Source organism: Rhea pennata, chromosome 22 (genome assembly GCF_028389875.1).
Source record: "Rhea pennata isolate bPtePen1 chromosome 22, bPtePen1.pri, whole genome shotgun sequence".
In the NCBI taxonomy this organism is placed as follows: Eukaryota; Metazoa; Chordata; class Aves; order Rheiformes; family Rheidae; genus Rhea; species Rhea pennata.
In genome coordinates this window covers 8,544,221-8,570,535 of record NC_084684.1, presented here as the reverse complement: position 1 = coordinate 8,570,535, position 26,315 = coordinate 8,544,221, and the positions used below count along the sequence as shown (strand labels likewise).

Below are 26,315 nucleotides of genomic sequence, written 5' to 3'. Positions count from 1 at the left end.
CAGCCTTTAAAGCTTAATCCATGAAAATGCTTTCACATGTGATAACAGTAGTTCTCAATGCCAATATGAGATTAATAAATGTATAAAATAGAGAGCAAAGTGCAGGTATAAACGCTTGTTCTTCAGGGCAGGCACTGTTTTCTTATCAAGGAAGATAGGAAAGATTTCCCAGAGAGGAGCTGTTCGCAGGTGTGTTTGCAGTATTCTCTGAAGCTCCGAGTGTCCTCCCAGCCTGGCTGGGCTGGTTTGACTACAGTGATCACGGGCCTGGCTCCTAGTTTGCAGCTGAAGCGTGTTGCTCGCCTTGCGTGTATCCTGTCTGATAGCCGCCCTTTGCATTCAAAAGCATTGAACTGATCCTGCTGTTTTCTCCCGTTCTTTCTTGATGTTGTGCTAGCTCTGCTTGAATGTCGTCATATGTAGGTAAAAGCAGAGGATGAATTGTCCAACTGCATGGAAGCAGGTTATGGCTAGCTGTTTGTGTGGCTGTGGTCAGATCTCTGGCTGAAGAAGCTACCATGCCGTCACAGAGGAACGCTCCTGGATTTGTTACCTTTTGACATGCTGCCTCTACCCTGTTACTGGCAGTAGTTGATGTTCATATGTGAACATTTGTATGTGAAAATAGCTGGCTGAACGTGAGAGAAAGATGTCATACATGTCCCTGGGGCTTGTTTTTCAGCAGGCTCACATGTGAATCTTTGGGTTTTTTTTGAGACAGCAGTTGGAGCATTAGCATTTAAGGTTCTGTTGTGCGTAGAATTCTTCATCTCAAGGGATTTTCATTAGTGTCTTGCAGGCTTTGGAGGGTTGGTGCTCACTTTGTGTCAGCAGGGAGGCGGTCCCCTTGCTAAGAAGTGTGCCAGTGTGGTGAAGCCCTGGCTCAGACGGTATTTATTGCATTTTGTTGTTTCACTGATATGCTTTATGTGTTGTTTGTTCTAGCTTTGATAAAAAGGGAGACATTCATTATCTGATCAAGTGGAAAGACCTGCCCTATGACCAGTGCACCTGGGAGATTGACGACATAGACATCCCGTACTACGAAAACCTCAAGCAGCTGTACTGGAATCACAGGTAGGAGCCACCTGAGCAGCAGGCTTGTGGTGGGTGTGTGCTGCAACTTGGGAGAGCTTAAATGTGGAGCTGTAGCAGCCTGTTGAGGCTTTCTAAACCAACAGTGATTTCTAGGTGCCCTCATTTTTGAATGCACTGGAGCCACTTACAAGAGCCCCTTTTTGGAGGCTTTTGCTGAGCACTTCCTGCAAATCAGGCCTCGGTAAGGTCTTTCATGAGATACCCCACCATCTCAAGGCTGCCTTGTGCTCCCTTCCACCTCTTGCTTGCCAGCCTGTGCTTCCCTTTCCCTATATTTACACTGTTAGTAGTATGCACTGTTTTGCTGCGCTTCAGGGAGGTCCCGTGTTGCTGAGGTCTGTCTGTTTTAGGGTAAAACAGTGTTCTGAGGAAATTGTTATCCTTTATTTGAGATGAGATTGCATGGACTGTTGGAAGGGGATCACTAATACCCTGTGAGTCCCAGTGGTAACTGAGCCAGAAAAGCTCCTAAGGGGAAAAAGGTGATGGGTTTTGACAAGCATTTCTAACCTTGACTTGGAAACTGGGAGATGCATGTGTGTCTGCCTTTTCCTGATCTGCACCCACTGTTCCAGGGAGCTGATGCTGGGGGAAGACACGCGCCCTCCAAAGAAGCTGAACAAGAAGGGGAAAAAGCTCAAAGATGAGAAGCTAGAAAAGCCTCCAGAGACTCCTGTTGTTGATGTAAGTGGGAATGGCAGGCACAGCACAACAGAATGTGAGCCCAGAGGAAGGGAGGTCTGCCTGGGCCCTTCATCCTGGTACATTTTTCTCCCGTAGCTCCTTCAGAGGCTACCTTTTTCATTCAGAACTCTGACCTGGTATCATTTTCTGCACAGGCAGGAGATAACACAGTCTGTATCATGGAGCCTTTCTTAAAGTCCAGGAGGAGGGTTCTTAGGAAGCATATTTGGGGGTCTTTTCCCCCAAACATGGGTGTTTTGCTGCAAATGGAGAGCTGGCCTCGTGCAGTGAGGAGCCTGGTCAGCCCCTTCCGGATTTTCTCAGTGTGGGAAAAGAATCAAGAGAAGGAGGCTGCAAGGCAACTCTCTTGTCTTCGCAGCAGGTTGAATGTTGATGCTGCCCCTTCCTGGGTACTTTGGTGGCACACAGCAAACCACTGTGTGCGGGACCCGGCAGCCTGGGTGCTGAAGAGCAGGGCTGAGGTGTGAACTATATTTGCGTCTCTTTTGGGGCTGTTCTGGCAGAGATCTAAAGAGGGACGTGCTTGGCTCAGAGGAGGGGGAGTTGGTTCTCACCGCTTTGCGTCATGTGTCTTTTTCTTCAGCCTACGGTTAAGTTTGACAAACAGCCATGGTACATCGATGCCACAGGAGGCACGCTCCATCCTTACCAGCTAGAAGGGCTAAACTGGCTGAGGTTTTCCTGGGCCCAAGGGACTGATACGATCCTGGCTGATGAGATGGGGCTGGGGAAGACCGTGCAGACTATTGTGTTCTTGTATTCCCTGTACAAGGAGGTGAGCGTCCGGCACTCCCCGAGATGGCTGTGAGCTTCTCAGCCTTCTGGTACAGAGCTAATAGCAGCTTTCTTGGACTTTGTCTTCCTGAGCAGGGCCACTCAAAAGGGCCATATCTGGTCAGTGCCCCTCTCTCCACCATCATCAACTGGGAGCGTGAGTTTGAGATGTGGGCACCTGACTTCTACGTTGTGACCTACACGGGGGACAAAGAAAGCCGATCAGTCATCAGGGAAAACGAGTTCTCTTTTGAAGACAATGCTATCCGGAGTGGAAAGAAGGTCTTCCGGATGAAGGTATGAGCTCAGTCTGTACCATACCCAGCTGGTCTTAACAGTAGGTAAGAAAGGGAGGAAAAAGCTAGAAGGGATGACCTGGCTGGCCAAGGGCTCAGGAGAGCAGAGAAGAAGGGAGAAGGCAGTACAGATGGAAGGAAAATGTTTACACTCTGTTGCAATCTCAAAATTGATGCAGCTCCCCAAAATCCATCAGAGCAATTCAGGATTTTTACTGGCGGACTTGGAGAAGAAACTGACCCAAAGAGAGAGTTTTGCTGGATTCCTAATCGGCTATTTTCCAAAGAGAGAAGGTGACACTATTTATAAGTGGAGGAGATTTATGATGGACCTAACAGTTTTGCCTGACCCTTTTCTGTTTCTGTAGTCCCTTACTTCATTTGACTGTTCAGGAGGATACAGATTTTCTGCGGGCGTGATTTGCTACTAAACCCTGCTTGCTGGCATTGCACAGTACGGTGCAAGCAGCCCCCTTGTTTTTCTCCCCGTGTTAGAATGGTGCTGCTGTGGGCGACACCTAAAGGTGGGGGCTGTCCTGTTGCATGCTCTATTATCATTGCATTATCCTGCATTTTCTCTTCCTCTGTTCGTCTAGAAGGAAGCCCAGATCAAGTTCCATGTCCTGCTCACGTCCTATGAGCTGATCACTATTGATCAGGCAGTGCTGGGCTCAATAGAGTGGGCCTGTCTGGTGGTGGATGAAGCACACAGGCTGAAGAACAACCAGTCCAAAGTAGGTAGCAGGCATTTGTGAGCAATTCCTCCAGCACACTAGTGCAGCTGGTACCACAAATGCAGCCAATCTGTTGCTCCATTCTTTTCTCTCTGGGAATCAGAAACCATCCCCCTCTTGCACAGGCTCTGCTTGGCACCCTCATTTCAGCAGGATTCTTGTCTTTTACGTTCGCTGGCACTGAAAATCTTTCAGTTGGGAAGGAGGTGGCAGCCTGGCTAGTCTTACAGGCAGCAGGCTGAACCTCTGCTCGCTACCCTGCAGCAGGACGAGTCCAGGGAACAAGGAGGGAAGTGTTGTCCGATCTAGTCAGGAAGTCCGTATGTCTTATGTCTTGTTCTGGCTCTGCGTGGAAGACATGCAAGGCTGGTTGTTTTAAAAGAAGAGGAGAACCCATCGCTGATTTTTAAGCAGAATATGCATAGCAGAGCTTTGCGTTTTGCTTTTTCTCTCAAAGAAAAAAAATCAATCTGCTTTTCCAGAACTACTGCGTAATGACGATAAACCTAGACGAGTACTAGTGTTAGAGAGAGGTGGTATCTGGTGGATATGTTCCTTCTGGTTTCTTCAGTGGTTGCTGCTGGGTAGCTGAGAAGTCTTTTGATGGACTCTCATGAAAATGAATCACTTCCTTTCCTCCTCCTCCTTGTCTGAGGGTAGGTGTACTCTTGAGTGCTGTCAGTGTGGAGACCCTCTGAGACCTTCGCATGGCCCCTAGCACAGAAAGGACCAGGTGATTTGACCCAAGGACACTCAGAATTGCAGCCAGGTCTTGATGGGGATGGCTGGGATTGGAACACGCAAGCTGTGGTCTGGCTCTGTGTGCCCCGTGGGGAGGAGAGATCATTGCTGTCTCTCTGTGCTTGAAATCTGCAGCACCAAGAGTTCCCAAATGACTAGTTAGTTCCCCTGAGCTCTTTTCGTCTAACTTGATTTCTTTTCCAAGTTCTTTAGAGTATTAAATAGCTACAAAATCGATTACAAGCTGCTACTCACCGGGACTCCGCTCCAGAACAACTTGGAGGAGCTCTTCCATCTGCTCAATTTCCTGACTCCAGAGAGGTTTAAGTAAGTTGCACCAGTTCTCTCCTTGAAAAGGGAGAGCAGCAAGGACATGCTGTCTTTATGGCCAGCAGAGCTGCTAAGTAGAGATTTTCCAGTTCAGCAGGGCTCCATCTGTTTGGTAATGCTTGAGTCCAGTTATTGCCGTGCAAATGTCACTAATCTGCACTGGCAGGTAGATGGCAGAGCACAAAATCCCAATGGTTTGCCGTAACACCTACGTGGGCATTTTATGTAAATCCAGATTTTATCCACATTGAAGAAATGGCCCCTTTTGGGGCCCTGTGAGTAGATATTGCCTTACAATTAGTGGATTTGTGAGTGAGGGACTGAAATCTACCTTGCTCTTTCCCTCAGTCTCAGGGGACAGTGATACTTTGGGGAACTTGTTCAGACTTCATATTAGTGCATTTAGTGTGAATTATCCGCTAGCAATCAGTACAGCTCCTCAGTCTGGCCGTAGCTCACTTGGATACGGGCATGGGAGTGTTACCTCATCGTCTGCCGTGAGAGCTCTTTTCTTGAGTTAAGTCATAAGCCTTGAGTTTAAGTCATAAAGGGACAAATGTCTTTACTCTTGCATGTCCCATTATAACTCAGCGCTGTGTGGTTCTGGCTGCTTTCACAGTAACCTGGAGGGATTCCTGGAGGAGTTTGCAGACATCTCCAAGGAGGATCAGATCAAAAAACTCCATGATCTGCTGGGTCCCCACATGCTACGGCGGCTCAAGGCAGACGTGTTCAAGAACATGCCAGCCAAGACTGAGCTGATCGTGAGAGTGGAGCTTAGCCAGATGCAGAAGTAAGTAATTACATCCCAGCAAGCTGTGACTGGTTCCCCTGGGAACACAGAGGCACAGTGTGGCTGGCTTCCTTCACATTACCTCATCTGTCTGTGGTGCAGTGAAGCATCAGTGGGGTTTGATAGGTCAGAGAAGTCCCTCTGTTCTTGGATCTGCTATGGGAAGAGGTGAAGTGTTTTATATGTCACCGGGGAGTCCACCCTAGTGCATTCAGCCATGTTAATCTGGGCTCCGTGCAGTCCTGGTTGCTCAGCAGGAAGCGTTTGATGCATGGCAGCCTGGCTGCATGACCCTTACCAGTTCTGAGGCACAGAGAAGATGCTGAGGCCAAACCGCCTCCTGTTTCTTGTGGTCTTTGGAGTGCTAAAACAGTGTTGTTGATGCTGCAGGCTCCAGCCCTGCCCTGGTGGAAAGCGCCTGTTTTGTCCCAGCCTTTCAGAGTATGTGCTGGTGGCAGTGGAGCGAGATGAGCATTTCGGCACCTGGGCAGCAGCCTGTGCTGGGAGCTTCTCTGGAGTCAGTCTGGAGCATCACCACAGAGGCTTGGCTCACAGCTTTGTGGTGCTGCTGCCACAAGAGATGCTTGCTCAGGTGGGCTCTTCCAGCTTCACCAACATGTTCCCTGGAGATTGGGGGATTTGTGAGGAAAGGCGCACTGCTTCTTCCTGGTTCTGTAGTGCAAGACTCCGCTGACAACCAACAGCGCAGAAGGAGTCTTCCTGACTGCTGTATCCCCGGAGTCCATCCTGCTTACAAGGACTGTTACCCACAGAGCACCCGAACAAAACCTGTCCCCTGGCTGAAGATGCTAAAGCATCACTTTCTAAAGTACCCATACCATACTTCCCTTTTGAAGCTTCACTGAGACTAGTGAAATTTAATTCAGTGCCATCCTGTTTATGCTCATTTCGTATCTGACCATATTAACAGTATTGTCTATCCCATCCCTGTTCATGCAGGAAGTACTACAAATTTATACTGACAAGGAATTTTGAAGCCTTGAATTCTAAAGGTGGTGGGAACCAGGTCTCGTTGCTCAACATCATGATGGATCTGAAGAAATGTTGTAATCATCCGTACCTCTTTCCAGTGGCGGCAGTGGTAAGTGAACTTCCTTTGGAGACATTTCTTGGAATGTGTGCGTACAGCTATCAGAGGGGATTGTTTCCATGATCTCCCTTTTGGTACAGGTATGTTTTTTGGCATGGATGGTTTGATGCAGGTATTTTGTCTTGGAAGCATGTGTGAATTTCTCCATGAAATTAATGCCGTGTCCCGTCCCGTCCCCCCCCCGAGGCTTAGGGGTTAGTGTGTTCCCAAAATTGAAGTGTGTTACTGCAGACCACAGGAAACCTCCCACTCTCTGGCGGAGTCTTCCTTATGACCTCTTCCCACAGTAGAATGCCATGTTCAGAAGAATTTCTTAGGGACAAAATCCTGCTTAATTCAGTTGATGCTTGAATTGTTATCTGATTCAGAAGGTGTGGGACTGTTCTTAGTAACTCTGGCACTGAGGAGTGTCACCACTAACTAAGAATGGCTTCACAGGAGGCGCCAGTTCTGCCTAATGGATCCTATGATGGGAATTCTTTGGTTAAATCTTCTGGAAAGTTGATGCTTCTCCAAAAGATGCTGAAGAAGCTACGGGATGGGGGCCATAGGGTTCTGATCTTCTCCCAGGTGAGTAATAGGGAAGTGCTATTGAAGAACTCAAAGTGTTAAAGGATATTTTTACCCTAAATGAGAATTTTGTAATAGGTACAGGTAGAGATGGATGGGAGAGTTGGTGACAGCTTGTATAACAGACTACAGCAGACTTGGCCATCATGATGGATGGACTCCATTCCAGCTCTCTCCTGAGAGAGTTCCTTTAATGTGTAAAACTTCTTTTTATCTATCAATGAAAATGAGATAACAGTAGCAGTGTTCCACTTCAGTCAGGCTGTTCAGCTGTAATTCTTTTGTGTTTGCAAAGCGGCCTCCGAGCTGCCTCTAGATGTCATGAAAGCGTTGTTGTCGTGGTGGCTCCTTGTCTGCAGTACTTCTGCCGTTTGCATGCGGCAGACTCCTGCCCCACGTTGTGCCTGCCGGCTGTGAGCATGGGTGCAGCCTGGGGGCCAGGCAGCGTTGGTGCGCAGCTCTGTGTTCCCCAGAGGACGTGGTGAGAGGTGGGGAGCTGAGGTCTGTCTGCTCCTTGTGTCTCGGGAATAGCGTTTCCCTCGGAGCGACGTGTCCGAGTCCCTGGGCAGCTGTGCTGTGAGAGGGGTCTCCCCCCAAACTGCTCCTCGGTGCTGCTCCCACGTGGGCTGTACAGAGCTGCTCACGCCAGAATTGCCTTGTGCAGATGACAAAGATGTTGGACTTGTTGGAGGATTTCCTGGAGTACGAAGGCTACAAGTACGAGCGGATAGACGGGGGCATCACTGGAGGCCTGCGCCAGGAGGCCATAGACAGGTTTAATGGTACTGACTTTTCTTCTCCCTTGACGAGTGTGGACGTGGGTGCGGGCAGGGTGAGCTGGGCGGCCCCGGGAGCCGGTGTGAGCGCGTGGGAGGGGGCGAAGCAGGGAGGCTCCTGCGCTGTCCTTTACCGTGGTGCCACTGACCCGTGTGAAGCGCAGGGTCTCTGGCTGCCCTGTGAGCAGGGCCGGTCGGGGCAGCCCAGCCTTCCTTTACTCTTGCTAAGAGAGTTGAGTCTGAGCTTCCCCAATGAGGAAGCTGTGCCCAGTGTAGCCGTGTTGACAGGAACAAGCCTGTGGACCCAGCTAGTTTCTAACCCCGCTTCCCTTGTGAGTGCAGCCAGCCTGCGTTGTTCTCTCCAGAGCTGCTGATGCTGACTGATGCCGCTGTGGGAGATGAGAGAAGTGTTTGTACAGTACCTCTGTTGATCGCTACCGAGGGAAAATACTCAAAAGACTATCCAGGATGGGCTTAAATCTCTTCTGTGCAGTGAGGTGAATTTGCAACATGCAGCCAACTGCTGGATGAAGCCATTTGTGTCCAAGGAGCCCCATGCTTGCTCACGGAATAGGCAATTGTGGGCAAAGGCTGTGTGCTATTATGCAGCTTTTTTAACCAAAGTTTCTGAAGCATAGCGCTGAGTTGTTTTTACCATGTGATTAACCCTTTTCAGTTGTGTCATACAATAAATTTCCAGTGGGTTAAAGACAGGCTGCTTGGTCCGAAAGACTCATACATTTCCTTTAAAGGTCTCAGTAGATTGCAGAACTTCCCCTTCAGGTCTGGAGTTGTATTTTCTCCAGTAGCTGATTTCCAGGAAATGATGTACTTCTTACTTCTTGCCTTCCCTGCCTCTTGCTTTTGTGTTTAGACTGATGGTTTCCCCAGTTTTATAAGTAAAGCACAATACTGCACATCTCCTAGTAAGCCAAGCTACTTTCTGTCTCACCTTTTGCCACCTGTGGGTTTGTCTTTCTCAGCTCCTGGTGCTCAGCAGTTCTGCTTTCTCCTCTCTACCCGTGCTGGTGGTCTGGGCATAAACCTTGCTACGGCCGACACAGTCATTATTTATGATTCTGACTGGAATCCCCACAATGACATCCAGGTTTATTACTTTTTCTTTTCCTTCCAGTATAGTAAGTACCTTTCTGGCTGGACCCTCTGTTTGCACATCCTATACACTGGCTTGATCCCAAATGTAGACCAAAATCATTTTTTTTTTCTCTCAGGTTACTGACATTTTCTGCAATATTTACAGGGCATGATTCTGTTTAGGAGCCCTGGGTCCTCTGACCTTGCTCTGGACCTGCGGGAAAGGTCTGGCATATGAACATTGGCTTTGTTCCATGGGGTTCTCACCTCTTTTTGCTGCTTGTTCATAACGAGGTGTCCCCTCCTCTTTTGGAGAACTTCTGTTTGGGCTACCATGGGCTACCAAAAGCCCATGGTGGATCCCTAGCTAATGGTGACCATCAATGGGAAATAGCAGCTGGAGTGGGTGAGTGTCAAAAGCCCCTAAAAATAATGGGAAAGCAAAAAGAAGCACCTCTCTCTCTCTCCTGCTTCCATGCTGAGAGAAGGGAGTAACCAAGAGAAGGTCCTCTCCCCAGAGTTTCATACACTATTATAATCCCTTTCTGCCAGTGTTTTCTTTTTTCCTGAGGCTGAGGCAAGGGGATGTGCTGGTGTAGGACAGCGAAGAAGTTAGGGCCCGGTGAATCTGCAGACAGAGAGTTCCTAAGAGGAAGCTGTCTGTGCTGCCTGCCTTCAGATGCTTCACAGAGAGGCCTGAATTCGGAAGTTAGCTCTCCTGCAGTCAATTGAGAGGGAAGGAGAGCTTCTTCAAAGCATTTCAGATTGGCTCTGAGGAGCCCCTCTCGCTCCATTGCCCTGTGGCAGCCTGAATGTTGAATTCAGCCTTACCTGTGGTGGTGCCTCCACGCTGCCAGTGCAGCCTGAAGGGAACAGAAACCTGGACTGCTCAGATGGCACTGTGCTCGGCAGCGAGGGGGCTGATTCCCAGCCTTGCGCTGAGCGCTTGGCCCCCGTGCCCTTGCTTATGGGGGAGAGGGGCTCCTCCTGGCTTGCTGAAAGCCGGAGTGAGGCTGGCTGCGGACAAGCCTCTGGCAGCTGCCCTACCAGCACCCTTCTCCGCCCACAGGCGTTCAGCAGAGCTCACCGCATTGGGCAGAACAAGAAGGTGATGATTTACCGCTTCGTGACACGAGCCTCCGTTGAAGAGCGCATCACTCAGGTGGCCAAAAGGAAGATGATGCTCACCCATTTGGTGGTCCGTCCAGGGCTCGGCTCAAAGTCGGGCTCCATGACCAAGCAAGAGCTGGATGACATCCTCAAATTTGGGACAGAAGAGCTCTTTAAGGATGATGTGGAAGGTGAGGTCAGGGAGGGGCTGGGGATGCTCTGAGCAAGACAGCTCCACCTCTGAGCAGCAAGGGCTCATTCTCATGTTCTTCCGCTTTCAGGCATGATCTCTCAGGGCCAGCGGATCGGCATGCCGGATGCGGTCACCCCTTTCTCTGACACACTGTCAACCAAAGGTGGTTCAGTGACTCCTGGCATGAAGAAAAAGCATGGTGGCACGCCACCAGGTTTGTAACCCGCCTTGTTGGAGTGACTTCCCCCTCTCTGACCCTGCACCATCCTGAGCTCGCCTGGTTCTGGGAGTGGGCTGTGGTGGCTCTTGTGCTCTACAGCATGGTGATTTGCCTTTCCCTTCCCCTGGTTTTGCCCTCAGGGGACAATAAGGATGTGGATGACAGCAGTGTGATTCACTACGATGATGCTGCCATCTCTAAGCTTCTGGACCGGAACCAAGATGCAACTGATGACACAGAGCTGCAAAACATGAACGAGTATCTGAGCTCCTTTAAAGTGGCCCAGTATGTTGTGAGAGAAGAGGATGGTGTGGTAATGTGACTAGTATCATGTCTTTTAATTGCATCTCTTTGTATGTTTCTCTGTGTTTCTACTCCTTGCTTCTTGTTTTTTGCAAGTGTTTCTGTGCAAGGCAGGACTCTTCCTTGCTCTGTGTCGATGACAGCAGTGACAGGTCAGGATTGTGATAGATCATTCAAGACCCAGGGAACCTGGGGCTGATGGGGACTGGCTGTAGGTGGAGGAAGCAAAGTTGTCTTAGTTCTGTGCCATTAGCAGTTCAAGCTGTGCTCTGTACGTGTTGACATGGGACCTCATGAAATCAGACCTCTTCCTGGTGCCTGTGAAGAAGGCTCATTGCCAGGCAGGGCAGTTTGTCCAAATTCGTATCTGCCTCACAGCCATACTCAAAGCGTCAGCGTCAGATGGGCTGTTGTGAGGATGGATGCACTCAGAATTTCCAGGCGCTCATGGGCTAGGTTTCGTGGGAACCTGAAGAAGTGCGAAACGTCCACTTTGATAGGCACTCTGTGGATTTGGGCGTCTTCCTTGCGACGTCTCTGCTCCAGTTATTCTCAAAACCGCAGGATGCGATATTCCCACCAGGAGGAAGTCCTTCTGTCCTTCTCTGAGGGCAGTTCTCCCTGGAGTCTGGGAATGGGCATGATGTTTCCTATGTACTGTACTGCTGTAGCTTATTTTTCCAGTGGATAACTGACTTATTTCCTTCATCTGACTCTCAAGCTGATAGTAGGCTACTATTCTGGGAAATCCCTGCAGAGCTGTAAGGTTTTTTTTTTTCTTTTTTTTCTTTTCTTTTTTCCCCTAGATGTGAGCATAGGCACTCTAGGGCAGGATGGATGGCAGTGTTGTAGGAGCTATTTCTGGGTACAGATGTCTTGCTGGGAGATTGCACTGAAGTCAGTACATATGGGCAAAAACCCAGGGGCCAAATCTTAAATATATATGTACAAGTAATGTGGGGTGAGGGCAGCAAACCACTGGCAATTGAAGCATGTCTGAAGATCTCGCTTGCTAGCGAGTGACTCGGAGCCCTCCCTCCCTCTTTCCCTGGAGTGCAGTGGAAGGACAGGGAGCAGGGTGATGTGGGGAGGTCTGTTGCTGCCTGATGTCAAGTCTCTCCTCTTTTGCCTTGCAGGAGGAGGTAGAACGTGAGATCATCAAGCAGGAGGAGAATGTAGACCCTGACTACTGGGAGAAGCTGCTACGGCACCACTACGAGCAGCAGCAGGAAGATCTGGCCAGGAACTTAGGGAAAGGGAAGAGAATTCGCAAGCAGGTCAATTACAACGATGCCTCACAGGAGGACCAAGGTACAGGTTCTGCCACTGTGCTCCTGAAAGAAGGGCTCACAGCTGGCAGCAGTTCCCGTGCGCTTGCTTGTCCAAAAAAAAATAAGGGGGGGGGCACGAACAGGGACTGTGCTGAATGTAATGGCTGCAGTGTGGTTTGTTTGATGTTTCTCTCCAGGGTTTGGTAGACCGCATGGATTTGGTATGCGTTTCCCAGATGCCTAAATTTTTCAGGATTGAAAATTTCAAAGTTTTTGTTGTGTTTTGGCTTTTGATCGGTAAAGTCTATTTTTGCAGGGAGTAGCATTGGTTTAAGAAACACATAGCTATGGACAAAATATTTGAAAGTGGTTTTTTTTTTTTACTGCAGAGGAGAGTGCTCGTTTTGGAACACTTCAGAATGTGATTTTCTGGTGGTTGTTTCCTGCTATCTTGCTGCCTTGCCCTCAATGCCAGTAGCACTGCACGACCTGACTGTTTGCCCCAGGGGCAGCTTCTTGTCTGTCCTGGATCTCCCTCTTGGGCATGTGTGCAGATTCCTGCTGTTCTGGCACTGTCTTAACCTCACCTCCCTTGCTCTCTGCAGAGTGGCAGGATGAGCTCTCCGACAACCAGTCTGAGTACTCCATTGGCTCTGAGGATGAGGATGAAGACTTTGAAGAAAGACCAGAAGGTCAGAGTGAGTTAATACATTTAATACTCTCCAAAATTTCGCTCTGTAGGACTCCCTCCCCTTCCTCCACAGTGGCAGCCTGTGATTTCAGGTGACATTTGGATTGGGGGGATCTGGATTGGCTTGCTTCTGGGCTTCCGTTCTCGGGGGAGGCATTCGCGTTTGCTCAGCCAGGTGAGGAGTCTCCCAGGCAGGGAAAACGACAAGCTGTTTTGTTCCACTGGCCATTGCAGGATCTTGGTCTGGTTCATGTGGTAGAAGGGTCAGGATGTAATAGGCATGGTATCCCCTTGCCTGGTAAGCACAGAAGAGTGCCCCTGGTTTGGGAAGGCCGGCATGACGGGTGAAAAGGACCCTGCACCCCTAGACTGTGCTCATAGCAGGTGCTTCTTGGTCTCCCTCCCATTGGGAGGGAGTGCAGGAAGCTTCATTCCACTCTGTGCTGTCTGTGCTCTGAAGCACAGGAGATGAAGAAGTGGTGGCAGTGCCTTCTGCAGCGTATCACGGGAGGGGCAGCAGAGGACCAGGGGATTCTGCAGTGCCTGAGGAGGGGCACAGAGCCATCAGCATTGGCTCTTTAGGCATCCTTGGGCATCTTCACCACTTAGGTTGCTTGACTCTAGGTGGCAGAAGACAATCACGGAGACAGCTGAAGACTGACCGAGACAAGCCTCTCCCTCCTTTGCTGGCAAGAGTTGGGGGAAATATCGAGGTGAGTGCCGGTTGTTAGATCTGGGCACAGCCAGCAGCCCCCAGAGCATGTCTAACAGAGTTGTGCCAGGACTGCCTTCGGCTCGTGAGCCGGGCAGATTTGTGTGGGGTTACCAGCCCGTTAGGCCTGGTTCGGCACACCCGTGACAGCCGTGAGGCTCTGAGATGCTACGTGTTTTCTGAGGTTGCGTAGTGATCCTGGCAACACCCTCTGCTCCCTGCAGGTTCTTGGGTTCAACGCCCGTCAGCGCAAGGCTTTCCTGAATGCTATCATGCGCTGGGGAATGCCCCCCCAGGATGCGTTCAATTCTCACTGGCTGGTCCGGGATCTGCGAGGGAAGAGTGAGAAGGAGTTCAGGTATGGGGATCTCGGGCAGACACAGTCAGGTCTGTCCTGGGCTCTGTTTGACGGCTGTGACCACCTACGCATTCAGGACAAACTCCAGTCACCCTGCTGCTTTGTTTTCCCATAAGTTTTGCCATGTCACCGTCTCCTTGGTCGCCTTCCAGAGGGAAGGGGAGAGGCAGAAGGCCTTGGACCAAGGTGGTGGCTTTGACGTAGCCAGGTAGGCAGCAGTACCTGGCCCAAATGCCTGCACACCCCCCACCATGGGCTCTTTCTGCAGAGTCTTCACCTCTTTCATTTGAATGTTTTTTCTGTGTGTTAAAGGCCACTGTTGGGATAGTGATCTCTTTAGGATAGGCTAGATCTTACTGCATGTGTGCAGAGCTTAGCACAGCATGTTCTTCCTTGCTACTGTTACAAATTGGTGTTTGCCATTTATACCAGGAAGGCATCGGCCAGTAGTATGAAAAGGAATAGAAAGGGAGCGGAGCGTGTGGCTTCTTGTTTCCTGTGAATGGTAATAAGACTCGGCCGTTTCACGCTGGCGAGAGCAGGCCATATGGGTGCTTTGCTCACCAAGGGGTCCATGGATGCTGCACCAAACTCTTTCCTTCTGCAGGGCTTATGTGTCTCTGTTCATGAGACACTTGTGTGAACCTGGAGCAGATGGTGCGGAAACCTTTGCAGATGGCGTTCCCCGGGAAGGGTTGTCACGCCAGCACGTGCTGACCAGGATAGGAGTTATGTCACTAGTAAGGAAGAAGGTGGGTGAGTAAAATTTTTAATGTGCCATTTCAGGTATGTTCTTGAACACACATGAGTGTCATTAACTGCTCAGTGCCTGCTTGCCAGGAAATTCTTTGCTGAGTCTCCAAGACTCAGCGTACATTCAGTTTTGTCATAAACATATATGTGATAATAGTGCAAATTGCCTTTCAAATCCTGCCACTTTACCTGGGAAGTGCATAGGATGAACAGATGCTTAGTAGTCTAAATGGCATGAAAGAGAAATGTCGTTGGAGACGTGTTCAGCCACAGAGAGCTGTGAGTTTCAGAATCAGTAGTGTCACATGTCCCTGACAGGATGGATGCGGCGATTCTGCCGCTTAGTTAATCTGCTTCTGAAGCAGTCTGAAGAGGCAGGATCTGCAGAACTGGGCTGGAAATGTCAGGAAAAGAAACTCTTCAAGGATTTCATTTGCTCTGGACTGACTAGGAACTCCACAGACCTGCATGTGATATTTTAATGATTTAGATCAGTTGGAGGTTAGAAGTGCACACTTGGTGAAAAATCATGGAAAAAAAATCATGTGCTTTGAACTTGCAAAAATTCTTAGTTTTTTTTCATTTCAGATGGGATTATTATGGTCACCTACTCAGACCTCCTGTACCGTACAGGCCAGAGACTTTCACTTGCCAAGACTTGCATTGTGCCCAGCATCTTGTCATTGAACCAGAGCATGTCTTTTAGAGAGACATCCGGTCTTGATTTGGGACTGAATTCAGCTAGTAAATCATGTGGCTAATCCAAGGCATGTGCTGAGCCCCACTGATACCAGCGGTTAGTCAGGTGTATGAAGTGAGATGCGTACTTAAGAATCTTGCTGAACTGGGCTTTCACAGATTGCAAGCGATGGAGTACTTGCCAAATCCATTGCCAAGATTTTTTTTTCCATCAGTATTGGGTCCCCCACATCCTAATATGTGTACTAATGAGTAGGACACTACGGCTTATCCTAGGAAGACCCTTTGGTGATAGTGGAGCTGATCCTGGTGTGAAAAAGTGGAAGGGGAAATGTCGGAGGTCACAGCACTTGTTTTATGCTGTGTCTTGAGCAATGACTATTGCTCTGCTGTATAGGAAGAGGGAAACTGCAGTCTAGGGAGTGGGACAGGCAGGAAAGAACGTGTTTTGTAGAAAAGGAAGAGAGCAGAAAGGCCACGTTGCTGGGGTTTCAGCAGAGTGGAAGCTAAGAACTTTCATACAGAGGCGTGAAGCACTTGGGGGCTAGGGCTGTAAACTAGCTGCATGAGCACTCCCAACAGTCGGTTACAGTTCATCCTGCATGTGTGCAGAGGCTTTCTGTTAGCACTGGCATGGTCGTTCGCATGCTCTCATCCTGTCATATCCCTGCCACAGGGCCACGTACACGGGCTAACTCGGTATTTCTTCCTTATGTCTGCAAAGTAAACACAGGAGTAGCAGGCTTGCTGGAGCATGGGGAACTTCCTACATAAACCTCAAGTCTGCTGTCTTGGGCAAAGAGAGACTGTGCTGTAGTGTGATTTGGCTGGGGCACTCTGCACCCGGAGGTCTGTAGAGCAGCAGGATACAGACAGTCCACACTAGCGAGGACACTGCTGACTGCTGCTCAGTGAAACGTGCCATTGCAGGGTGGCAGGCACAGAAAAGCCCAGAGAGGGCGAACTGGCTTTGCTGTTACCTTACTGTGCTGTCATCTGCTCTGTGTTTGACTTGTCACTGTGCATCTGCCCCAGGTCCAGGAGTTTGAGCATGTCAACGGGAAGTACAGCACCCCAGATCTGATTCTCGAAGGCTCAGAGAGCAAGAAGTCCAGTGAGATTCTTTCTTCAGATCCTAACACCCCTGTCCCAGCCAGCCCAGCCCATATGCACACAGGGCCTGTTTCCCTCACAGGTAAATATGCCAGGTCATTGTGGCTTTGGGGCTGACTTATCAAGGAAAGGGAGGTGGGCCAAGGCCTCAGAAGGTTTTGCAGATATCTGCCTATGCCTGGCACTGTGCAGGTGGCACTGGGGTACCTGCCTATAACTTTTCTGCTGTTACAGATAAAATAGAAACACAACTGGGCTTCCAGGAGGAGAAGGACCAAGTAGAGCAGAAGGCCAAGAAGGTGTCTGACAGCCAGGTAGGGTGACTTCTTTCAGCATCTCCTCGTGGCTTGCCTAGGCACTCGGAGTGCCCTCTGAGAAAGGGGCAGAGCAGGACGAAGTGCTGCGTGTGCTCTCTCCTTTGCTGGGCGTCAGCCTCTGCCCTTAAAGATATCTCACAGCGTGACTGCTCGGGGGGCTTTGTGGCAGCTGACATCTGCAAAACGGGGCCCAGCAGCAGCAGTCCGTGTGAACATCACAGCCCTGTGCTCCCATGGGTTTCTGCAGTCTTTATTGTATGGGCAAGCTAGACTGCACCCACACACACATGCAAAATATCGTGGAAGTACTGTGGTGAGAAGTTTGGTCACAAACCTAAGCCTGCACCGCTGACCAGCAGCTTCTGCCGAGGTGTGGAAAGGGTTTCTTGGGAAACATTGCAGCGTTACTTGAGGGGGGAAAAAAAAAAAAAAAAAAAAAAAAAAACAGATCCCATTGAGTACTGGGCTAATCTAGTGTGGTCACTATAAATTAAGGTGCCTGGAAGTGCTGAGAAGGTGGAAAGAGAAGAACATCAAGAAGGCTCTGAAAACAAAGAGAAAGTAACAGAAGAGAAACAAGAAGAGAGCGGACAGGCTGAGCCTTCTCTGGAGGCTCTAGTGAAAGGTGAGTTGTGTGGCTCACGTGAATGCGATCCCAGGTGCAGGCTCCACTGTGAGCGGCCGTTGGGACTTCTGTGAGGATTGTGATGTTCCTAGGGATGTTGATTCGTGCTGCAGAAATTGTGCAGCTAGAGTTGTGTAGACATCAGAGCATGTACCCTGACAGTCTCAGATACACCGGTGCTCTTGACTAGCAGACTTCTGTGCTGGTGGGAAGTTCTGGCACCTGGATATTGCTTTGGTCGGTCTTTTCTCTGAATTCCAATGGAAAACCTGAATGTCAAAATGTCCTGTAGAAAGAAATTTCTGAAAAAGCTCTGGAGTCTGTACTTTCAGATTGATAATGTTTTGTCATTATCTAAACAGTGTACTTTATATCCATGCTGTAATACTGAAGCATTATTTTCATATAACTTGCAAGTCAAAACAAAGTAAATTATGGGGAATGCTCAAATCGTGGGACGTTTTCTGTTGATAGTAGTACGTTCCTTGAAATACCTCGAGGAACAGGGAAAAACTAAATAGTTTTTCTAAATAAAATGCAGAGGAATATTCTGTCTGAAGTGCTTGAATGTCCATACAATATAATCATGTCAGACTAAAAGCGGAATAGGTCAGTCCAGAAAAAGTTGTTATTCTCTGAACAGCATTTTGTCTGTTAAGCTTTTCTCATAGTCCTGCTGTATTCTGCAGATGAGGTGATTCAAGAAAAAGAGAAGCTTTTGGAAAAGTCAGAGTTGAACAGCAGTCCAGGTAAAGGGGAGGACAAAGAAGTCAAACCAGGTAAGATGCAAGACCTGCTTACAGAAGGGGTGTGGAGTGCTCTGATGGGCCCTGGGCACCCTGTCTCTGAAGGCAGGCAGGTGTGTGGCTGAGGAGGAGAGGGAAGCTCTGCCTGCAGGGCTGTGGGGAGGATGGCTGCTTGCATAATGGTGATGTTAAGAAGCCATGAGCAGGAAAAGAACCCCGTTCTAGTGGGCACTGCCCATACTTGTGATGAAAACAGCAGGACCTGCTGGCGGGGGCAGATGGTCTGCTCATGGTAAACCCAGAGTGGCCTGGTGGCTTTTTGGACAATGACTTTAGCAGGGGAGTTCCTCTTGCAGTTAACAGGGCAATGATGACGTTCGGTCTTTTTGGCAGAGTAAGATTAGACAGGCATAATTTCTTATGTTTGCCAAGCAGAGGATGCCAAGGTGGAAGACAAGGAGCAAAATGAGACTCAACAAAATGGTGAAAAAGAGGAGGAAGAGGAAGGAAAGAAGGATGAGAGAAATGCAAACTTTAGATTCATGTTCAACATTGCTGACGGTGGCTTTACAGGTAACAGGAGGAGACGAGGCTTTGGTTATTCCCGCAGAGCTTGTGCATGAAAGCTTGGAACCTTTGCAAGAATCTGCGCAGTCATTTGAAGAGGTTGAAACCTGATAATGCTTGAGCATGATCCCTTCACAGCCTCGCTGGAAAATGTCTCGTTTTTGCACTGTGCCAGTGGCTGCCTGGGAAATCTCGTGGCTAATCCTGCCTGATGTGCTCCTATGATGTCCCCAACAGCTCTGCTAGCTGACCAGGCTGTCTCTGCTCTGCTTCTACAGAGTTGCACACGCTGTGGCAGAACGAAGAAAGAGCTGCCATCTCCTCTGGCAAGATCTATGATATCTGGCACCGGCGACATGACTACTGGCTGCTGGCAGGAATTGTCACGTATCCTTTAAGTTTACGGGAGATTCCCTCCGAGCATGTGGCTGTGGGGAGGCTGCATGGCGATGGAGGCCTCCGCGGAGCAGTGGGACAGCTGTGAGGCTGTGCCGCAGGGCTGGAGCAGAGCGGCTGGCGTGATGGTAAGGTGATAGTGCCGCGGCAGGAAAGGGGGGCTGGAGGTGCCGTATCCCTGAAGGGTGGCGGAAGTGCTGTTAGCTGGCCAGTTCTTCCCTTAGCACGTGCACCCAGTCATGGCTATGCCCGCTGGCAGGACATCCAGAACGACCCGCGCTATGTCATTCTGAATGAACCGTTCAAGTCGGAGATACACAAGGGGAACTACCTCGAGATGAAGAACAAATTCCTTGCCCGGCGGTTCAAGGTGAGTTGCAGTTCCAGGACTGGCGGTAGCAGTGGTGGAGACTAGAGCAGTGCCCCGAGGTGAGGACAGAGTCCACTGTTGCCTTCTGGTACAAGAAGAGGAAGCAGCTGTATAGTTTTCGTGGTAGCAGGGGGAGAGGAGGCACCTACGGCTGCACCCGTAGCGCTGGGCGCTTGGCCCTCCCTGAGGAGCACGGCTGCGGGAAGGGAAGAGCTCACAGGCTCTGCAGTGTGGTACGCAGGGCCAGGCTGGTCGTCAGGGCTTGTTGGAGTAGATAGCTCTGGGCTTGTGTCTAAGTGCGGGCTAGGCTGAGTACTGTTCCCCCTCCTGACCTTGCAGAACATGGAAGTGCTGCCAAACTGAACTGCTGCAGCCTGGCAGGTGGGACGTCCCTTGCTGGGATGCTTAGCATTGGAATGGGCCTGCTTTGGGGATGAGGAAGCAACCTGCTTCCCCACGAGCTCTGGAGGGTCAGGCAGGTGGCGGGAGGGTGGTGAGCCAAGGGTTCTGCTGGTGTGGGCAGCTGGAGCCTTCGGAGCAGTATCCTTATTCTCCTGTACCTCTCAGCTGCTGGAGCAGGCCCTGGTGATAGAGGAGCAGTTGCGAAGGGCTGCGTACCTCAACATGACCCAAGACCCCAATCACCCGGCCATGGCATTGAACGCCCGACTGGCTGAAGTGGAGTGCCTTGCCGAAAGCCACCAGCACCTCTCCAAAGAATCTCTTGCTGGGAACAAGCCTGCGAACGCTGTCCTGCACAAAGGTGTGTCCCGCAGAAGGGTCTGCTGCAGAGCTCTTACCAGAAAGCCGTAGGAGGTCTCAGCTTTTCGAGGGGCTGTAAGATGAGCTTAGAGAGACCTGTGTAGCGTCGTTTCTTTCATTTGGCTTACATCATAGAATGGGTTTTACTGGGGAGACTGCGGTGTGTTAGAAGGTGCCACGGTAGGTAGGAATCCACATTGCGTCTCCCTTCTGCTGAGCTCCCTGACAAGTGTACACGCAAAAGGCAAAGTGGCGTGACCTGAGGGCTGGGAGCGAAGCCCAGCGTTAATGGCACTGCGCGGCTCCGGGCCAGCCTCCCTGTGCGACAGGACAGGAGCGTGCTGCCGGAACCGCTCTGGAAGAGCGAACGTTTCAGGGACTCCCCTCCTGGCCAGAAGCGAGAGTTGTGCGGGCGCTGGTGTAGGCGCTGCTTGCCAGGGCTGTGCGGGTGGGCTCAGGAGGACGCCCTGCCTGTGCAGGGGTAGCTCCCTGGGAGGAGGGAAGCACTGGAGATGCAGTGAGGAGGGGGCTTGTGAGGCACAGCCCCCGTGGGAACCCCGTCCGTCGGCTGGCCAGCGCCCGGCGGCGGAGCTGCAGGCGTTTGTGCCGGAGCAGCCCCCAGCCTGGCTGCCCTGGAGCAGCTCCTGGTCGCCGGCGCGTTCTGCTGCCTGCTCCCCGAGAGCCGTGTCCTCCCTGGGGCTGGGAGGCTGCGGTGCTTCCCCCTCTGCCCGCGGCGGCTGAGCTCAGCTCGCCGCTCCTGCCACGGGTGCTCCCTCGCGGCTCGCCCGCGGGCTCGGCGCGTCCCCGCCGGCTCAGCGCCGCTCCGGCTCCGCGTGTGTTGCAGTGCTGAACCAGCTAGAGGAGCTGCTGAGCGACATGAAGGCTGACGTGACGCGCCTGCCGTCCATGCTGTCCCGCATACCGCCCGTGGCCGCCCGGCTGCAGATGTCTGAGCGGAGCATCCTCAGCCGCCTCACCACCCGTGGCGGCGACCCCGCCGCCCAGCAGGTCAGAGGGGCCGGAGCGGCGCGTGCCGCGGGCGGCCTGGGTGCTGCGCGGGCCGCGGCTGCCTCCCGCCGGCGGGGCCCGTCCGCGGGAGGCGCCTCTTGCAAGGGGCTGGCGGCAGAAGAGCAGGAGCTGGTGCCGGGCAAGGGGTGCAGGCGCTGGCCGTGGCCAGCTCTGACTTGCGCGTGCATTGCCCCAAATTCTGCTGCTGTTCCTCGCGCCCTTTGAGCGCATCCAGTCCTGTGACCGGCGAACAGATCCGAAGGGAATTGGGCCTGGTGAAGGGGAGGGGAGGAGGTGGGAAGCTCGGGGCTTGGCCAGCACGTGGGCAGAACTGGGCTGTCGTCTGCGCTCCAGGACAGCAGATTTTCCCTCTTGTTTCTTCAGGGCTCCTTTGGTTCATCCCAGATCTACAACAACAACTTTGGGCCAAATTTCCGAGGTCCTGGACCAGGTGGGATTGTCAACTACAGTCAGATGCCTCTGGGACCGTATGTGACCGGTAGGTTGAGATTTCTAGCAGATACTCTCTGGCAGAGAAATTTAAAGTGGCAAGTTTCAGTGGGCCACAAGCAAAGTGGAAGGACACCGGGCAAGCAAGATGTTTTCTCTCTTATCAATAGATATTTAGCCGTTTCCAAGATTTACTTCTGCAGTTCTCATTTCCACCTGAGGTAAGGCTACGCTTATTACTCTCTGCTAAACGTTGCATCGTTTCATTTGTTAGGGGGCTTGTAGCAACATGATGACAGTCAGCCAGTGACAAGGTGGACCGAATAAATGCATTCAAAATGTATGAAGTGTCGTTTTTGTTGCCTCTTGAACGGTGGTGGTAGCTTGCTGCATCTCAAGGACCTTCGAACGGCCTCCCCAGGCACACGTCTGCAGCAGCAGCGTGTTTGAAGCGTTGTGCCGTGCCAGCGAGGCCTGAGGCAGGCAGCTCGCGGGGGATGGTCTCCGCGTTGGCCCTCTGCAGGGTCCTGGCCAGCTGTCCCGCAGCGCTGTGCAACAGTGTGCCGTGCCTTGTGCCGGGGTTTCGGAGGCGTTCTTGGGATTAACCGCGCAAGAGCAGGGCAGGCTTCGCACGTGCGTCGTGCGCACAGCGAAACGCAGAGAGCGTCTCGGAGCCCCTGCGGGCACGGCGCCTCGTGCGTGCGCTTGCTGTCGCCGGAGGCATTTTGATGCACCCATCTTTAACAGTCTAATATTAAACTCCACGTAGCTTCCCTGGAGGTGAGATAAGGGGTGCTGGCAGAGGCTGTGTGGGCATGGATGTCACTGTCAGGAGTCGTTTTAGCGGAGCTGCTTGCCTGATACCCGCCTGTCTGGGAGGTCTTGTTCTCTGTAACGCCCTGTCCCTGCCCTTCGCGCGTGGGCGGTTCTGTCACTGTGCGTGATGCTAAGCGCAGTTAGCAGTTAGCTCCCAAGTGTACCAGATTCGTTTGCGCTCTTTTGTTTTGGCAGTTTTCATATCTTGTTTTCTACGCCTAGAATAATTTCCATGCCATAGCCTCTAAGTAAGCCTCCGACTCCTCCCTGAGGAAAGGAAGTGCCAGGACGGGTGGGTCACTTGCTTTGAAAACCTGCTTGTGTGGAAGTACTTGATGTCTGCCTCTGTGTAATCTGTTCTCGAGCATCCGTATCAAATTCTGGAAAGAAACCCCCAAGAGGCAGAGTTTACGTTTAGCCTAGCCTGTGCTCGGAGCTGGGGAGGTTGGTCACCTCCGCGTTGCCCTTTGCCTGCATTTGCAGGGCTTGGCTGGAGCAGGTGTACTTAATTTAACTTCCCAACCGCGTGTAAACAGCGTGTTGCAGAGAGAAGGCCCAGTGAAAGGTTTCTGCTTTTCCTCCTGTTTGTTGCTCGCTTTAGCTGCTTGCGTGTTGGGAATGCGCTAGCGACTCGTGAACTTCCCCCTTGCTCTCTGGCAGTGCCCCTAGAAGGCCCCTCAGAGCCCGTCCTCAGCAGTCGGCTCTTTGCACGTGGCGCCAGGCACCTTGCTCCGGAGCCGCCTGAGACGAGCCTCCGTCCTGGCGCGATGCGACCGGTTACGATTGTCTTGCTCGAGAAGCAGCCCCAGCAGTCGCGGACAGCTCGGCGGCACCCGGCGGAAGGAGGAGGAGGATCTCGTTCCTCCTCACCTCTCCGTGAGCGTCGGCCGCTCGCCCCCGCTGGGCGAGGCGCGGGGCCGGCGGAGCGCGCCGGGGCCGTGCCGCGCTCCGCTCTCCGGGGCGGCCGCCCGGCTCCTGCTGGCCCTCGGGCCCGCTCTGAAGCCTGCGGCAGGCCGGCGGATCCGGGGCGCCAAAGGGCCGGGCGTCTCCGGGGGTCCCTAGCCGCGAGCTGGAGCAGCCCCCGGGCTAGGTGAGGCGCTGGCCTCGCTGGGGAGGGGACAGGAGGCGCTTTAGAGGTGCGGGCGAGGGGAGGAGCGTGGGAACGGCCTCTCGGCTTTCAGGGGAGCGGACGGGACGGCAGGGCGGGCGCCTGGCCCGGCCCGGCTCTCCGTGCCCCGCTGAGGTCCGTGCTTCCACCGCGCACCGCGTTTCGCGGCAGCACCTGAGACGGGAGGGGCCTGGAGCCTGCCGGCCTGTAACGCGGCCTCTGTGTCCTCCCCGCAGCCTCCAGTGGGCCTCTCTGCTGCCACCCGGGTCCGAAGGGAGCGGAGTCGCTGAAAGACGGCGCCGCCGCGGAGCGCAAGGGGAAGCACGGCGACGTTATCTGCATCGAAGACTAGCTCCCGCTGCCGCTGTGCCGGCGCTCCCGGGCCGTCCTGCTCGTGCTTAGCGTGTGCTTCGAACAAAACGACCCCTCAGCGTTGCAAGAACTTCTTTAAAGGGGATTTCATTTCCTTGTACATTTTTTGCACTTTCTTATTGAAGACTTGAAGAGTTTGTCTGGAAAAGGTGGGATGAATTAAGAAGGGAAATAAGGTATCAGTATTTACGTCTGTTTTTATTGACATGTGCCAGGTTTAAAGGGAGACCTGTTGGAAGCTCTGTTTCTAGTCCAGTTATTCGCAGGTGACCGTTAGAGCTAAGCTTAAGTCTGTTCTGTGTAAGTTCTACTTTTATGTCCGTTCTGTGTTTGAGCGCATGCATGCACCGTGGCAGCCCCGCTGGCAGCACGCGGCCGCCCAGCGCCGCGGCGGGTGCCGCGCTGCAGCCCGCCCCGCTCCTCGGCGAGGAGCGCGGCTGCCCTGCGGTCTCCTTGCCGCCCTGGTCGCCGGCTGGGTGCCCCCCCGGAGAGCTGCGAAGCCCCAGCTTTGCCCTGGATTTCCCCGCTGCTCCCAGCCCGCCCTCAGGGCGCTCCAGCGCCGGGAGCCTGCGCGATGCTGTGGCCGCGTGGCGCCAGCCTGGCGCCGTGGCCTCCCCGCGGCGCTGGACGGGGAGCAGACGGTCACGGCGGGGCGAGAGCTGCGGCGCCCTGGCTGGGGCTCAGCGGTTGAGCAGGGACGTGGGGGCACGTTCGAGGTGCCAGTGAGAGGAGGAGAGGTGAAAGCCGGAGCTAGGAAGGGGGAGAGCAGAGGAGCCGCTGCGACCTCTGCCGAGGGCGGCGCCGGCGGCGGCAGCGTGCTAGGCGCCGCAGCCTTCCCGCGGCGTTTTGCCCTGCGTGCCGGCGCGGGGCGCTGCCCTGCCCGTACGGCGAACGGGGGCGGCTTTGCCTGCAGCTCCGGTTTTCCTGCCTCCCTGCAGGCCGGAGGCTGCGAGGGCAGGAGAGCGCAGGGAACGGGGGTGCTGCTTGGTGGGAGACATACGGGCCGCCGGCTCGGCAGCGGTATTCGCAGCTTCTGGGGAGAGGCGCAGCTCGCTTCCGCCTGGAGAAGCGGCCACTCCTCCAGCAGCCCGAGTCCTGGCAGCGTTCGTGCTCTTGTCATTTGTCCCGTTTGTGCCGGTGGCGGGGGGAAAACTGCCGCGAAACGGGGTGAGCTGGAGCAGCGGCGTCGCAGCTGGAGCGTCGCCTCTTCCTCACTGGGACGCGGGCAGGCTCCCGGCCCCGTGAGCCCAGCTGGGGCGCGCGGAAGCAGGGTGGGAGGCTCCTCCCGGCACTGTCCCTTTCGCGCCCGCGTCCCTTTCCGCTAGCCCGTCGCTGCAGCGCCCTTCGCCCATCTCAGCTGTTTGTCTGTCTCGTATCCCGATCCGAGCTGCGATCCGGGGGCCCGCGGGGGCTTTCCGCGCACGGCCGAGCGCGCTGGGCGCCACGGGCCGCCTCCGGCCAGGGAGGCGCCGGGGTTCGCTGCGGCTGGCGGCTCGGGGCGCTGGCGAGGGGGGCGCCGGCGGACTCGCAGCCCCCGCTCCCTCCCGGCAGCGCGCCGAACTGCGCGGGACGGTTTTAAAGCCGGGAAGGAGACGCTCGGGGGCCGTAGCGGGGGAAACGGGAGCGGCTTTGCCTTCGTGCCGCCCAGGTGGTTTTGTGATGCTGCGCCGCGATGACCTTTGGTAGGAAGGCTTATGGCACCTGTAACCAACACAATCACGTTTACTCTGTGCTCTGTGTGTTTTGGTTTATGTTTTGTGTTTTAATAAATCCTTTAAAAGGGACCCAACGGAAGCGCTGGTGGGTTTCTTGCGGCTGCAGCGCTCCCTTCGGCAGAGGGGAGCGCGCTAGGCGAGGGAAGGCCGGTTTCGCTTCGCCGCTTTCCGCTCGCTGCGCGTTCAGCGGGCAGCTCCACGCCGTGGCTCGCACCAAGCGAGACGTCACCTGGCGTCTCGCGCCAGGCTGGATGTCCTCGTGCGGGACCGGCCCGAGCCGCTGGACTGCGAGCTGAGGCAGGTCACCCTCGCTTTGGCACGCTGAGAGGCCCATCCTCACCACTCCCAGGGCAGAAAGCAAGGGGGCTGCTGAGCCGCCCTCCGAGTCCTTCCGGCTCCTCTCGGTCTGGATTAAACCCTCTGACGAGTCTTTCGTCCCCGTTCCCGTAACAGACGGGGACAGCGCAAGCTGTGCCGCGCCGGCCGGGGCCGAGGCGAGCGCTCGCTTCGCGTGCCACGAGGAGGTTTGGCCCGGCGGCCACCAACGCTCGGGGAAGGTCCCGCTTGCCACCCGCTCACGGGGCCGCCCGCCGCCGATCCGTGCTCTGCGCTACTGC

The 26,315-nt window shown here is 53.3% G+C and overlaps 1 protein-coding gene across 12 annotated transcripts in view; it reads left to right on the top strand.

Moving 5' to 3' along the window:
• CHD5 (chromodomain helicase DNA binding protein 5) overlaps positions 1-25,772 on the top strand; it is a 49,245-nt gene extending 23,473 nt beyond the window's left edge. For 4 of the 12 annotated variants that reach the window (XM_062593660.1, XM_062593668.1, XM_062593658.1 and 1 more), the window contains 30 exons: positions 946-1,077; positions 1,674-1,782; positions 2,387-2,578; positions 2,674-2,874; positions 3,470-3,607; positions 4,554-4,675; positions 5,298-5,471; positions 6,432-6,573; positions 7,021-7,152; positions 7,817-7,934; positions 8,912-9,036; positions 10,093-10,324; positions 10,415-10,540; positions 10,687-10,859; positions 11,986-12,160; positions 12,726-12,818; positions 13,436-13,524; positions 13,748-13,881; positions 14,489-14,633; positions 16,369-16,528; positions 16,681-16,760; positions 17,259-17,388; positions 18,060-18,167; positions 18,567-18,707; positions 18,980-19,088; positions 19,335-19,467; positions 20,035-20,230; positions 21,074-21,237; positions 21,622-21,736; positions 23,848-25,772. In XM_062593660.1, coding sequence (XP_062449644.1) covers positions 946-1,077; positions 1,674-1,782; positions 2,387-2,578; positions 2,674-2,874; positions 3,470-3,607; positions 4,554-4,675; positions 5,298-5,471; positions 6,432-6,573; positions 7,021-7,152; positions 7,817-7,934; positions 8,912-9,036; positions 10,093-10,324; positions 10,415-10,540; positions 10,687-10,859; positions 11,986-12,160; positions 12,726-12,818; positions 13,436-13,524; positions 13,748-13,881; positions 14,489-14,633; positions 16,369-16,528; positions 16,681-16,760; positions 17,259-17,388; positions 18,060-18,167; positions 18,567-18,707; positions 18,980-19,088; positions 19,335-19,467; positions 20,035-20,230; positions 21,074-21,237; positions 21,622-21,736; positions 23,848-23,963 — 4,204 coding nt within the window. In that variant the 3' untranslated portion in view covers positions 23,964-25,772. Of the gene's footprint in view, positions 1-945; positions 1,078-1,673; positions 1,783-2,386; positions 2,579-2,673; positions 2,875-3,469; positions 3,608-4,553; positions 4,676-5,297; positions 5,472-6,431; positions 6,574-7,020; positions 7,153-7,816; positions 7,935-8,911; positions 9,037-10,092; positions 10,325-10,414; positions 10,541-10,686; positions 10,860-11,985; positions 12,161-12,725; positions 12,819-13,435; positions 13,525-13,747; positions 13,882-14,488; positions 14,634-16,368; positions 16,529-16,680; positions 16,761-17,258; positions 17,389-18,059; positions 18,168-18,566; positions 18,708-18,979; positions 19,089-19,334; positions 19,468-20,034; positions 20,231-21,073; positions 21,238-21,621; positions 21,737-21,857; positions 21,909-23,847 lie in introns of all 12 variants that reach the window. The other 8 variants (XM_062593669.1, XM_062593661.1, XM_062593662.1 and 5 more) reach the window with 8 other exon arrangements.
• The last annotated feature ends 543 nt before the right edge of the window (positions 25,773-26,315 follow it).